General features: G+C 36.6%; 1 protein-coding gene across 1 annotated transcript; it reads right to left on the bottom strand.

Moving 5' to 3' along the window:
• Positions 1 to 8786: 8786 nt before the first annotated feature.
• Positions 8787 to 13888, bottom strand: LOC145593558 (phosphoglycerate kinase, chloroplastic). The gene is made up of 6 exons (XM_081649823.1): positions 13291 to 13888; positions 11184 to 11261; positions 10760 to 11020; positions 9848 to 10165; positions 9530 to 9688; positions 8787 to 9158 (listed from the first exon to the last, which is right to left on the bottom strand). The coding sequence occupies exons 1-6, from the start codon at positions 13717 to 13719 to the stop codon at positions 8949 to 8951; spliced, it is 1455 nt and encodes a 484-aa protein (XP_081505949.1). The 5' UTR covers positions 13720 to 13888; the 3' UTR covers positions 8787 to 8948.
• Positions 13889 to 15318: the final 1430 nt, after the last annotated feature.

Genomic DNA, 15318 nt, shown 5'->3' with positions numbered 1-15318 from the left:
GTAATTCATAAGCATCCATGAAGACAAAGCACAAGACAAGTTTCCCATACAAGATTTCATACTTTTTTTCTTCTTTTGTTTCAACCCGTTCCCCTAATGAGTCTGGCATAGGCTCCCCTTATCCATGTGTATTGTCTATGTGTCATGTTTCTTACCTTTTCCATCAATAAGCTTTTTTTTTCCTTTGCATTCGATCATGTCATTTGCAAAAAAAAAGAAATAAAAAATAAAGCCGAATTAAACACAAGGTACACCAATGACTTGAGGCACCTTTGCAACTCATTATTCCCATTAACAATTCAAACACACATTCCATTTCTTCATCAACCACTTTGAGCCTCGTCTAACTATTGGCCTTATTTATTCAAGCCACATTCACCTATCCTGGGATGGGAAGGTGTGCAATTTGTGTAACATTCAGAAAGCAAGTTCAAATAATAAAAGTAGCAAAGCAACAATAAAAAACAATGTCTAAAGGCAAGTGTTCCAATGTCCTTGATATGAACACGTCTCAAATTGCGTCTCTCATCGAGTGCTTGGTACCGTGCTTGAGAAACATGAATGCTAAGTGAGTGATGAGCCGCATGATCTGAGATTGCCTACATTGATTCAAAAAAAAAAAAAAAAAAAAAAAAAAAAAAAAATCAAAGCAAAAAATATGTGAAAAATAAAACTTGCGAATTCAAAGTTTTCAAATACACAATTACACATCTCGGGGGGTTTCTCTCGGGTCTTGAGCTTTTTATCCCTTTCTTCCTTAAACCATCAACTTAACAACATTACAACCCTTGAAAGACCTCTTTGAGGTGTACATACACTTGTGCAAAGTTCGGTTAGAGCTACGTTCGGCCTAATTCCTAACGGATACGTAGGCAACCTCACATCGAGGTGCGGCCATATTCATATTCATATCCGTGCATGATCGAGTCAAAAAATATCCAATGCTTACCCTTACCCATTTAGAGCTAGACTTGGGGGCTTGAACCCACATCATTTAGCTTACCCAACCTAACGAGAGTCATCATCTTTGACTCTTCTCACATCTATTTCCATCACCACAACCTTTGCATCACTTTCACACACTTCACTCACACATACATAGCCATATCATCTTTCTCTTTAAGAACCCTTTATCATGAAATCTTGTTTCAATACTGTGCATGTCATCATCTTTCAAGACAACATTCTTTAGAAGAAACATTGTTTACTTGCCTAGCTTCCTGACCTGAGCAATGTTCATTGTTTCACACATCACATAATACGTTGAGCAACATTTATATTTCAATGATTTTTAATCATACAAAGCATATCGTGCTTAGCTCCTTGACTTAACCAACGTTCATTATGCAATAATCACTTCGTCTATATACGTGCTTAGCTTCTAGACCTAAGTGACGTTCAAGATCGTTTCTTACACCATATATGATGCTTAGCTCCATAACCTAAGTTCATTCATCTATCGTGTCACATGATGTAATTGTCCTTAGCCTCCTGGCCAAAGAGCATGCATCATGCATAAACTGTTTCCAAGACAAGAAATTCAATTCATACGATTCATTTCGTCTTGCTTAAGGAGGAAGTTCAAAACTTCTTCCCCTTTTTCATTATTTTCTTTTGGGGAAGTTCAAAAACTTTTTCAAAATTTTCTCATCGAGGGAAGTTCGAAAATAAAAGTTCATTTTTCACATCTTTCTTTTTCGGGAGAAAGTCGGTACCCTCCACTCATGACAAAAATTGACGGAAAATTTTTGCTTTTGCATCTTTGTTTGCTTGTGTCTGCACACACACTCAAATCATACATATACACACACACACACACAATCACATTTCATACACATGTCGTGTCAAGTCGTGTCAAGTCAAACTTGGTCAAGTCAGTTGGTCGAGTCAATCATGGTCTATACGAGTCCCTTGGCAAAATTTATTTTGCAGGTCTCAACTACAGCCCACGTTCGGGGACAAGCGGACCATCTACATCCCACGTCCGGGGACAAGCGGACCATCTACATCCCACGTCCGGGGACAACCGGACCATTTACAGCCCGCGTCCGGGGACAAGCGAACCATCTACAGCCCACGTCCGGGGCCAAGCGGACCATTTACAGCCCGCGTCCGGGGACAAGCGGACCATCTACAGCCCACGTCCGGGGCCAAGCGGACCATTTACAGCCCACGTCCGGGGACAAGCGGACCATCTACAGCCCACGTCCGGGGACAAGCGGACCATTTACACCCCACGTCCGGGGACAAGCGGACCAACTACAGCCCACGTCCGGGTACAAGCGGATCATCTACAGCCCACGTTCGGGGACAAGCGAACCTTCTACAGCCCACGTTCGGGGAAAAGCGAACCAACTACAGCCCACGTTCGGGGATAATCGAACCACCATCATTTCATGGCGCAAGGTTCTCGATACACAGGGACTTGCAATTTCATCATCAGACAAGTTTTTCCTCAAGCATGGAAAATTGTCATCTATCGACTTTCCTCAAGCATGGAAAGTATCTCAACCGGTGGGTTTCTTCAAGCATAGAAAGCTACCAAACATCATCTGTCGACTTTCCTCAAGCATGGAAAGTATCATCCGGTGGATTCCTTCAAGCATAGGAAGCTACCAAACTCATTTGTCACCGATACACTGGTGTCAGATACGCATTCTATCCCTTTACTCTTTTATCTGTGGAACTAATATTTTTTTGCAGGTATCGGCGTATATAGAGTGATTTAGGATCGCAGAATGTCTTAAATCATTCTCCGTCCCTATGGACTACTTTGACTATCGTTTTCGAAACTGATGTTTCTACAAACTCAGTCAAAGTGGGGGCTTCTGTATACACCAAAAAATGTCTCCCCAAAAAAAACCCGATGATGAACACCTTTCACCGCTGTTATTGGTCGGGTTGAGTATTTAATCTTTGGAGTGCTTAAATCCATGTTCATTCCCAATACATTCCTAGCCCATTTTACCAAACCATAACTTATTTTCCTCATGTCGTGCCTTTAAACCCAAAATAATTCATTTCGTGTCCATTAAAATCATTCATTTCGTGTCCTTTTTATAAAAACGTTTAGACCAGTTTATTTTGGTCTATAATCTGGGTCCAATGATTAAATATTTGGATGGGGCTTTAAAAGATATTTCTAACGATATATTATAAGCCCAAATCCGAGTTATAACGAATAAGTTATGGCTAAAATACTAAACTGAGTCCAAACCGAACCTAAGCCCACCTTATCTACGACCCAATGATCATGTGGAGGGTCCAAAGGATTTAATCCCACTCCTAATCCAATTTGGATTAATTGGAAGCTTCTATAAGTTTCTAAAAGATCTTAATTATCCTTTTTGAAAAGATAAGATTAAAGAGTTTGAAATAGAATAAAACTCCTCTAGTAATTTAATTCGAATTGAAAGACGTTCAAAGATTGACAGATATTATTTTCGTACCTCATTGTTTTTATCTAATTATTATATGGTTGGATAGCTCTTGAAATTATCTTTCCAATGATATATTATAATATTAATTCCGAGCTATAACGAAAAAGATATGATTGAAATACGAAACTCTATCCAAAACTGACACCGCCCCATTATTTCGGTTATATCTTTTATTCTGAGAAATATTTTAATCTGATTCTAATTGGGTTAGAAAGTAGACTTCAAGAGCTTTCCAACTATATCTTATTCATCTTATTCCGATTTCTGGATCAAAAGATTTGATAAAAACAAAAACCGCAAAAACTGCTGTCTATCGCAAGAGTTTTATCCGATTCGAATTCTTATCTTTTCTTGATTTGACCCCTCTTTTTTCCTTATAAATAGAGGTCATATCTCCCTTTTTTAAATCATCAACAAGCTTGATCACCAAATCATTCTCTCTTCCTCTCTTCTACACCAAAAATCATTCTCTCTCCATACACCAAACATATTCTCTCCTCTTTCTCTCTCTCTTGCCTAAATTCTAGCCACCCTATTCTCCCATTTTATATCCCTTAAGCACTCCAAGAAGTCCATACTTGACCCGAAGTTCTATACTTAAACCAAGGCGTGAAAGGTATAATTAACTGAGGGTTTGGACCAAATCAACTCTACCTTTTATTTAATTTAATTTCAATTTGATTTATTTTTATTGAAGTTACTAACAATTTATTCATGATGTAGCAATTCAAGGAAACGAGGAAGTGAGTAATTAATCACTAAATTACTCTTATTTTTATTCTTGTTGCTATTATCATGATTAGGGTTATTATTATTTGATTTGACTAACGTTATTATTGTTGAATTGCTTCCAATATTAATGTTGATTCTATTATTATTATTTATTGATCACCATATTGCATGTTAAAGGGAATATGTAATTGAATCACGCCTAATAAGATAATTTGGACAACCGGTTTAGGTTCCTTTAATCTTGTTGTTTAATCAAGTGATCACCAATATTTTAGAATAATATGTTGCATTAATATTCAACCAATTTAGCTTAATAATAGTTTGGAGCAAATTGAATATTTGTTTGTATGCCTTTGAGTTCGCAGGAATACTTTTCACAATAAGAATCGAGTAGAGGCCAATACGGGCGAATGTGACTCCATGACTCACTTCGTACCATCATCCCCGATCCTCCTTTCGTGGTTCCGAACCATATGGAGTTAGTGATCTCATGGATTATGAATGGGGTGTAACCTTCACGGGTCAATCGTTGTTGCCTATCTTTGTCCCTTTTCGTGGTTGCCTTATAATGATCCGTGAACGGTTTACAAGTTCCTTAAAAACTTGTTGGCGGCTCCCTACTTTATTTGTCCCTAATTGTTGTCCCTATCGTATATGTCAATTCCCACTTCCTATGTGTGCCAAGCATATTCACAACATGCTTTTAACGTAGGCGCACTTCGAGCGACGCCTACAACAAGACTTAGAATCTCTTAGCCAAGTTCGAAGTTGCCTTCGCCCTAGACGTGAAAGGTTTGATAATTTCCGAGGGTTTGGTCCAAAACAAGTCAAAACTTTATTTAATTTGATTTCAATTTGATTCTTTAATTATTCTTTATTGATTTTCATTGAAGTTTACTAACTTGTGTATTTTGTTATTAGAAAGAGGTACGAGGCTTCAAAGTAAGTAGATTAGCTTACTCCCTATTTTATTAACAATGTAGAAAGCATGCTTATTATTGTTTTATATTCCTAGTATCATGTTAGGATGTATTTAACACCTAGTATCATGTTAGGATGTTATTTTATGCTTTCTAGTGTCATGTTTAGGGTGCCTTTTATTGCTTTACTCTTTCTAATATCATGTTAGTACCATGTTAGGTTTAAAGCTTTGATCTTTATTGTTTAGTGACATGCTAGGATTGGTTATTAATCTTGTTAGTATCATGCCTAGGATCTTGCTATTATTATTAAGCTTTATTATGCCTTATCATGTTATTATCATCATTATTATTTATTGATTACGATTATGTTGCTTGATATATATTATTGTTATTGCTTGATCACACCTTTTATGCATGTTTAAAGGGAATTTGTACTTGAAATCACGCTTAATAAGATAATTATTAATTTGGTTTAGGCTAATGTGATTTTAACTCAAGTGATCGCCAATAATAGCTTTATTTGTGCATTAATATTCTACCAACATAGATAAACAGGTTAGGTTCAATATGATGTTTGTATGTTATTCGAAAAGCGCACATGAATATGAGCAGAACAAAGTAGAGGCCTAGGGCGGGTCCTTTCTTTTGTAGATTGGATTCGTACCCTCATCCCCGGACCCTGTTTGGTTCAAGACCTTATGGAGTTGATGGTCCTTTTGGATTGTCTTTTGGGTTTACAAGTTCCTAAAACTTGTCGGCGACTCTTTTGCTCTCTTTTTCTTCCCTTTGGAACGCCACCATACTTTAGTGTATGATCACAGTGGGGTTCAAGTTTGGGATCATAATGCTTGAAATATTCCCTACAGTAGTAATAATATTAACACTTGGAAAAATAAGAAGAACGACCTTCCTTCTTCTTCGTCTTCTAAGCCCAAAATTACTACCAACAATATCAACCAAGTGGATCTCATTGAAGTTTTAGCTCTCGACGCTCCCCTTCATAAGAAAAAGAGAACTTACACTCCTTTGAGAATGACATACGAAACTGCCTTTGAAACCTTTACGGCCAAGGCTTGATTACACCTATAAGGCCATTTCCAGAGCCAAAACTTGAAGAAAGGAGCGTCAAGTGGAGTCCCAATGCCCATTGCAAGTTCCATCAAGGAAGGGGCCACACTACTTAGCAATGTTGGAATTTATAGGATGCCATTCAAGACTTAATAGATGCAAACAAATTTCCTATCCCTCCATGCGGCAAGAAGTAATGAAGACAACGCGCAAAATGAAGCCTCAACACTAGATTTCTTGATTTCTTTTTTTTTAAAAAAATCATTTATTCCCTTTCCCCAATTCAAGTCTAGCATAGTTTTTCCTTTCTATAATTTGATCATCTTTTTATTTTTTCACCATTTTCCAAATGAACATTTTTTCCTTTACATCTCAATCATGTCATTTTTGCATTTAAAAATAAAATCAATGCCGAACCAAACACAAGGTATATCAATGATTTGAGACACCTTTGCAACCCATTATTCCCCTTTATTTACTTAAACACATATTCCACTTTTTCATTAACCACTTTGAGCCTCGTCTAACGTTTGGCCTCATTTATTCAACCCACATTCACTTAACCTTGGGATGGGAAGGTGTGTGATTTGTGTAATGTTTAAAAGCAAGTTCAAAAGAAAAAAAAATAAAAATAAAACAATGTCTAAGTGCAAGTGTTCCAATGTCTTTGTTATGAACAAGTCTCGAATTGCATCTTTGATAGAGTGCTTGGTACCGTGCCTGAGAAACATTAATGCTAAGTGAGTGATTGAACGCATGATCCGGAATTACCCACATTGATTCAAAAGAATGAAAAATAAAGAAAAAAAAGTTAAAAAATAAAACTTGTAAAGTTCAAATTTCAAATACACAAGTACATGCAAAGGCTAACTGATACCACTGTAGGACTTAAGATACTCTAAGTGGAATTGCATGAATCATATTCATAAGCATCTAAACACCAAGATCAATGCATAGCACATAAAGAACATATAATTGTACCTTTGAAGCGTGATTCCACGTGCGATCGAGGAAGAACAGTGGTAGATAAAGAACCTCAAGCGTGATTCCTCTACTTGGTCCACGGGCACAAATTAAACCTCCACTAATGCTAGTATTTGTGATTGAACCCTTCAATCAACCATCTACGAAGAAGAGAGGAACGAACCAATCAAGATCCACCACTACGAACACCACACGCCACCTATGGGTGGCCGACCGTACGAAGAGGTAAGAGAGAGGGGAGGGCCGTGAGGTGAGGAGAGAGATTAGGGTTTTGGGACTTGGTCGCCTTTAGTTACAATTTACTGAATGTTAATTGTTCCTTTAACCTTAGTCATGGATCTTAATTAAACATCATATCTCTAAATAATAGTCCATGTCAAGCCCAAACACCTTATCCTAATCAAACTACTCTAGCTCAACACTCTATATAGTTTGTCATGATCTCATAAGGCCCATTAATGGGCCTCTTACTTAACCCAATACCCTTGTTGTGTGACCTCATAGAATCCATTCTATTGGGCTTTGGAATATTTAACTAGCCCAAAGTTCATTTATCATATTTAGCAAAAGACAATGACAACCCAAAAGAACGAACTTATTATCTAAATAATAGTGATCCGTAATATATCTAGTAATTGCATTTATGGAAGACATAATTCCTTCAAATAGATAAAAGTTAGGATTATTTAATCTAATTTACCGTGCGCCCACCACTGTTGTTGCTGTCGGCGTTCGCTGGTGACGGTGGCCGGCCGGTGGGTGGTTGTGGTGGAGGCCAGCCTCGCGTGGGTTGCATGTGTGATGTGTGGCGTGGAGGTGAGAAAATAAAAGGAGAGGAGGGAAAATTAAGGGGAAAGAAAAATAAGAGGGAGAGAGAGAGATTTTACCTTTGAGTATTCTCCACCATGGACAAAGTTTAATTTGCTCATATGATGGATATTTATACCCTCTCCCAAAGACCCTCCAAACTTTAATTCTTTTTTTACCCTTAATGTTTCCTACTCCTGTTCAAAGTAGTCATTGAGTTTCTATAAACTCTATTGACTTTAAAACTTCCTTTTATCAAATTTTATGCCCCAAAGTTTCTTAAATAATAAAATAAAGTATTTTCAAAACCATTCAACAAATAAAAATGGACTGTTAAATAATATAAACCTTTTAAATTAATAAAATACCATAAATAATTCATTTCGAATTAGTTAAATACTTCATAAAATATTAATTTTAAGTAAAATACGTATAAATATACAGGGTATTACATATGAAGTACAATGGGTCTTTTCATCTCCTAAACTTAATAAAAATATCACTTAAATCAATATGTCATTTAAGGTATATATAACTTAAAATATAACTTAATTCCTTCATTTTCTTCCATAATTCCATCCTTAATATCTTTTTCTTTTAAGTTTTTGTAGTGAACTTAATATTTCCTTTTTTATTTTCCCTTGTGTAGCATAATAAAAAAAATTAAAAAAAAAAAAGAAAAGTGGCTCAAATAATATATTTCAACACTTGTGTCGTTGTGCGCATGTGTGAGTTATAAATACTATAGATACACCCCAAGCAACACGTCAACGGCATGATTCTTCTGTATGGCCGTATGGGATAAGTATTTCCACAAAATTTGTGCAACATCTTTATATGATCAACATCAAACACATTTATTGCAAACAATGGTAATCTACAAAGTGGCTCATTTTATATCTGTTTCTCACTTACAAACTCATGTTAAGAGGCTGAACCTGGGAAAAAGGGAAGATGAGAAAAAATAGAATTTGTATTCCGTGATGAACTTGTCTTAAACCGGAACTGGCTCGGCTTCATCAAGAGCAAGCACTCCAGGAAGTTCTTTGCCTTCTAATAGCTCCAAACTAGCACCACCACCAGTTGATATGTGGCTCATTGCCTCTGCGACTCCTACCTTCTCTACTGCAGCAACAGAGTCACCACCACCAATAATTGTGGTTGCACCCTTCTTACTAATCTCCTCTAGCTTCTTGGCAATAGCCTGCAGATGAGAAGCAAAATTCAGAGTGTTAATGAACATTTAAGATCATGATGTTCAATAATTATCAAAATAGCAAAAAGAGTTGTTTGTGTGGGTGAGTTAGCAAAGCAAGAACCAAACAACATAAATTAGCGCAGATCCTGAAGGACAAAGTTTCAAATGGGTTTACCCTGGCGACAAACAAATGACTAAGTGCCAAATTGCAGCAAAATGAAAACAAAAATGATTGGGATCATGACTTACAGATCTTAAAAGCACATCTATCAGTAAAATAATTTATCAGATACATGTAATTAATTGAAACTACAGATCAATCATGATTCAGCAGAGTACCTCAAAATTTACTAAGGCATAAGCAAACAATGTCTTACCTCTGTGCCAACAGCGAACTTGTCAAATTCAAAGACTCCCATGGGACCATTCCAGATGACTGTCTGGGTAGTGTCCAAAGCATCACTAAATTTCTTAATGGAATCAGGTCCAATGTCCAATCCCATCCAGCCATCAGGGATTCCAGCTGCAGGGACAATCTACAATTCGCCACACATCATACTGATTGTCAGTAACAGAAAAAGCTTTATACAATTTTATTATTCTTCCATTCTGAGCCAAATAAAATCCAAGAAATATTCAGACTCCCAGAAAAAGAAAAATGAAAAAATAGTAATTGCAGTAAAAAGATAAGTTACCTTGCTGTCAGCATCAGCAGCAAATTTGTCCGCCACAACAACATCAGAAGGCAACAAAAGAGAAACACCCTTTGCCTTGGCCTTCTCGAGGAGAGAAGTTGCAAGCTCAAGCTTATCGTTCTCCACCAGAGACGATCCCACAGATAAACCTTGAGCTTTGTAGAATGTAAAGATCATACCTCCTCCAAGGAGAAGAATATCACATTTCTCCAAAAGTGACTCTATAACTCCAATTTTAGAAGATACCTTTGAACCACCAACTATAGCAGCAAAAGGTCTCTTTGGGTTTGAAACAGCTCCAACAAGGTAGTCCAATTCCTGGTCCATAACAAAAGAATCCAAGTTTGTTAAAGTGATTAACATTGTTGAATTCGAATGATAGAATCTCCTCAAAAGTGAGGAAAGGAAACCCAACAGTCAGCTAAGAGATTTCAAGCACCTTTGTTTTTCTCCTTTTTCATTTGAGGGGAGGGGAGGGGAGGGGGGGGGGGGGGGTTATGTAGGTATGAGAATGGGCAAACAAGATTTACGCTAGTCATTGGTGGTGTTGTGCTATACAGAGAATCAATTATGCCTATAAAAAACTCAGTTATGTAATATATCAGATGAAGTAAAATAGCACAAGACAAGTTCCCAATATTTATTATCCATAAAAATAGACAAAAGATAATGACTAAAGACCAGTTTTTGCGAGTTTAAAAAAAAATTTTAGGGAACTCCAAATGAAAATCAGAATAAATGTAAGCTTCTGGTAAGCAAGCAGTAAGGCAAGCTGTAAGCAAAGCTCATTCAGCACCAGTTATGCGAAAAGTTTAAACCTCTGCTTAACTGAAGTACATGCATGGCATTTACTTCCTTGATTTCTATAGATCTCAAAGAAGCAGCTTGAAAAAAAGAATAAAAAGTGTCTACCTTCTGTAAGAGAAAGCCAGCAACAGATGGCTTCAAAAATTTAGTAACTCCCTCAGTTGATGCATGGGCTCTGTGGGCAGTGCCAAAAGCATCATTTACGTAAAGATCTGCCAAGGAGGCAAGCTTCTTTGCAAACTCAGGATCATTCTTTTCTTCTTCCTTGTAGAATCGAACATTTTCAAGGAGCAGAACACCACCTTCAGGGAGTCCAGCAACAAGCTTCTCAACCTCTGGACCAATGCAATCATCAGCCTTCACAACCTGTTAACTTCAAATTATAATTAATTACAATATGCAGTGAAAGAAAGGTATGTGAGGTTGAATAATGTTGATAGATCTCAGATATCGAAATTCTCTATAAAGTCAGCAACTGTTTGAAGATTGTAATAATCATGAATTTGGAGCATGGAACACAGGATATTACCTGAAGACCAAGGAGTTCAGAAAGTCTGGGTACAAGTGGTGCCAAGCTGTATTTTGGAGTAACACCTTTAGGCCGCCCCTATACAGGAAAATAGATTAATATTAAGTATTGCAGTGCATCAAAATTGACCGAAAAATCAATCTGGTTTACCAGTAACAAAGAGAAAGGCAAACAATAGCAAAAGAAATTTATTACATTAAAAAACTACAGAATTTCTTTACTAAGTTTAACTTTTAAGCCACTGCCTCGTGCATCAAGTTTATGTGCCTAGATATATGATATGGATGAAGGCAGTTAAAATGAACCCAACAATATGTGGTGCAATCGTGCAAAGCTAATTATGCTGCAAAAGAATGCATGCCAAGTTGCCAACCCAAGGAATCACAGCATGGATAGCCAAACATGCAGATGATTGACAACTTACCAAAACAAAGAACACAATGAAAATAAAATCTTTCAACTTGATGTTAGTTGTATTAATATGTGAGAAGGATAGCGATATATACAAAATAAGATACACAAGAAGACAGTACAAAAGCAAAACCAAGAGAGTAATATAAAAACAAAAGGACAATTAAAAATGAATTCACTGAAAAAAAATATTTAGGAAATGTGAGTTCAAAACAACAGTATCTAGCGTGACACAAAGTTTTGTGTCGAATTCAAGCCAATCATTACAAAAATAACTAAAACAAACACATGCACACCTTAAGAAATCAAAAGGAAAACAAATTCCTAATACTAGGATTAGATGTATAATACAAAAAAGGAAATATCTGATGGAATAAAAAACAAATAACATATGTATATAAAAGCTTGGAAAAGGTATTAGGGATACTACATCCTTTACATATTATGTGCAACTTTTGGGTATTTTTTATATAATGCACATAATATGTAATGGAGGTTGTACATAAAAATTGACAATTCCATTTTTAGAAGCCTTATCTCCACATTAAGATTCAAATTCAAGATGGTTAATGAGAAATGGAGTTATCTTTCTGTTACTAGGAGAGCACTGAAAGCACCAAATTCCCATGGGACTTATTAGTAAGGTAAAAAGTAATAGAAAAATGTTTAGATGCTGGGTATATATAGTGTTAGTCAGAGTAAAAGCTCTAAACATACTGTTTAAGAAAATTACAGTACAAGTGAAAATCTTCAAGCAACTCACGTAACCATGTCATAAACAGAACATTATTCAGGTTGAGATGATGCATATGAGTCTATAACTGAACAAACTACGAGGCAAAGTCTCATATTATGCACCACATCTACAATGACGATACAAAGATAAGAGCTTCAATTGCAAATGATAAATCTCCGCACAGCTAGTTGACATTCCAAATCGATACCCTAGGCATTGGCAAATTTTGCAGGAAGCATTAGCTCAATATGTCATAATTCTTCATTTTGTTAGAGATTCACAAAAAAAAAAAAAAGAAGCCTAAGAGCCTACAATAACAAAGGTCATAAGGCGTGACAGAAAATATAAAAAGAAAATACAAGTCATGCAGTCCCAGGATATCTAAACAGCCATTGCACAATTACTAAGCACTGTACGTAGAGATTATGAAGAACATCAAATTAGTCAGCATTTTCATACAAAAACCCAGGATAAAGGACAATGAGTAAAAGTAATCATCGGTTAAAGTCCTTATTGCAACCAACAGAGTACAAATCATTGAGACAAATCCAGATTCACGACACGAACACTATTCAAAACAAAACCAGAATGGATTTAATCAATTTTTCATACAATGTCAGTATCATACATGTAACATAGGTGTTTAAATACTGTATTAGATCAACCCAAAAACACCAAAGACTAACATAACCATTTTACCCAAGCTTCGAGCTGTCAGTCGATTACAATAGGCAGCTGCAGTAAATTCTGATCAGCTCAAGTTAATAATCACTCATTACAATCATACAAGCTAAACACTATACAAACATAGTGCAAACAAATGACAGAATTCATCAAAAAATAATAAACAAAACCCAAAAAATATTAGCATCAAACAAATGGGGGAACAGTAATTGGATTATTAAAATAAAATAAGAACACCCCAGAAATCAAACGGAAAAATAGCGAAAACCCGCATACCAAATGACTGGAAAGAAGGACTTTAGCACCATTGTTGATCAAATGCTTGATAGTAGGAATAGCAGCACGAATTCGAGTATCATCAGTGATGTTTTGGCTGTCATCAAGAGGGACATTAAGGTCAGCTCTAACGAACACCTTTTTCCCCTTCAAGTCAGCAGAGGTGAGGTCCCCAACACTCTTCTTAGCCATTGAAGCAACCCCTCTAATGGGGTTAGAAGAAAGTGATTTGTATGATTGGATCTTCGAGACGACATGGAAGGAGAAGCTGCCATCAGCGGCAGAACCGACGAATCCTAGACGGCGAAGAGGAGGGCGGAGGGTGGATGCGAGGCGGACGAAGGAGGGGGAGCGAGTAGAGGAGGAAGTGTGTGAGGAAGAAGATTGGAGGAGAGAGAATGAGGTGGGTGTTGCTGCAGTAGACGCCATTGTTGGACTTGACTGATGATACAAGAAAATGGTGGTGTTTTTTTGGTTAAGTGTTTGTGGATTTTGCAATAGAAAAAGAGTGGAAGAAAGGTAATGTGGATTGTTGTAAGGTTTTTTTTGTGGGTGTTTGTGATTTTGGGAGGATTTTCTTATCGTTGAGGAGAGGCTCAAGATGATTCATCATTCACCTCATGTGTCTGTGCTTATGGTTTTTTTTTTTTTTTTTTTTTTTTTTTTTTTTTTTCAAGCCACTGGTCATTGGAAATGAAGGGTGCAATTTGTTGTGACATATGGATTGTATAGTTTTTTTTGGGGTGTTGTTAAACGTCGCTCCCATTTTACAAGGGAACGCTCACATTTTTTGTATGAAATTTCAATATTACCCCTAGCATATAAATACGGTTTTTTCACTCTACGACTCACATTCTCACTCTCTAACCTCATTCACTATCTCTCTTACTCTCTTTAAACCTTGTAATTCAAAATCTAAAATTTAATTTGTTTTTTAAGAGAAAAAATCAACAATCATCAACAACAACCTACAAGCACGTACACAAAAAAGGATAGCTGATTCGAGGCGAATAAGCGTAACATACGGAGGGAGGGGTTTGGCCGGCGGTGGAGGCAACGGTGGCGGCGGCTTCGGTGGCTTTGGCGAGCAGGTAATTGTTTGTAGAAAAAAAATCAAGATCTCCAAGCTTCCGCCCAAAAATTCCGGAAGTGCCTAGGAGGTTTTGCCTGAAATAACAAGATCCTCCTAGGTACTTCTGGAAATTCTGGGCGGATCCTTACTTTCACCTAAAATTTCCGGAAGTACCTTGGAGGATCCAGAATTTTTAGGCGGATCCTCCCACGTGCTTCCGGAATTTATGGGCGGAAGCTTGGAATTCAAAATTTGTTTTTATTATTTGTTTTTTCCGTGAATTATATGATTTGAATATATAATTTTTTCAAAAATTTCTGTTTAGTATGATCTTTATTTTTATTATTGTTATAATTAGTTGATTTTAGTGTTGTTATTATAATTATTGTTATTTTAATGATTGTTGTTGTTGGTGGTGGTATTGTTATTGTTGTTGTTGTTTATTTTATTTTTTTTGGATTTTGTTATTGTTGTTGTTATTTGGTTATTATTATCAGTAGTACTAATATTATTTTTTTAAATTATGATTAGTATTATTATTATTGTCGATATTAGTGTTGTTATTATTACTATTATTATGGTTATTGTTGTTGTTGTTATTATAATTGTTTCGGGGGTTTTTTGTGTCCCTTGGGAGAGTTACAACACTAAGACTGGATGCTCAACTTGGATGCCTGTACCTGCAAAACAACGGAACACCGAATGGTCGGTGGTCCGCCTCCGAAGCTTAAGTTAGTAAAGGTCCGAAGAGTAAACGTGCGGAATGGAAAGGTTATCTGCTCGGATTCCGAGCTCGTGTGTACTGTTCTCCTGAGAGTGACAGTTCAGACAATGATTGGTAATCAATCACTGAATATTCCAAGAAAAGTGTGCTCGTAAAGAACATCGTACGCTATAAATGAGGGGAATGTTCTCTATAGGGTCCTAGAAAAGTGTGCCCTCCCTAGAGTTTCGTG

This window comes from Chenopodium album, chromosome 19 (assembly GCF_948465745.1).
Source record: "Chenopodium album chromosome 19, dcCheAlbu1.1, whole genome shotgun sequence".
Lineage (NCBI taxonomy): Eukaryota > Viridiplantae > Streptophyta > Magnoliopsida > Caryophyllales > Amaranthaceae > Chenopodium > Chenopodium album.
Note: the sequence above shows the minus strand (reverse complement) of the source record. Positions and strands in the feature narration are given on the sequence as shown.

Coding starts and splice junctions, on each gene's coding strand:
- LOC145593558 (XM_081649823.1), bottom strand. CDS start 13,719: ATGGCGTCTACTGCAGCAACACCCACCTCATTCTCTCTCCTCCAATCT. Junction 11,021..11,183: donor CTGAACTCCTTGGTCTTCAG/GTAATATCCTGT, acceptor TGAAGTTAACAG/GTTGTGAAGGCTGATGATTG. Junction 10,166..10,759: donor CTGGCTTTCTCTTACAGAAG/GTAGACACTTTT, acceptor GTTATGGACCAG/GAATTGGACTACCTTGTTGG.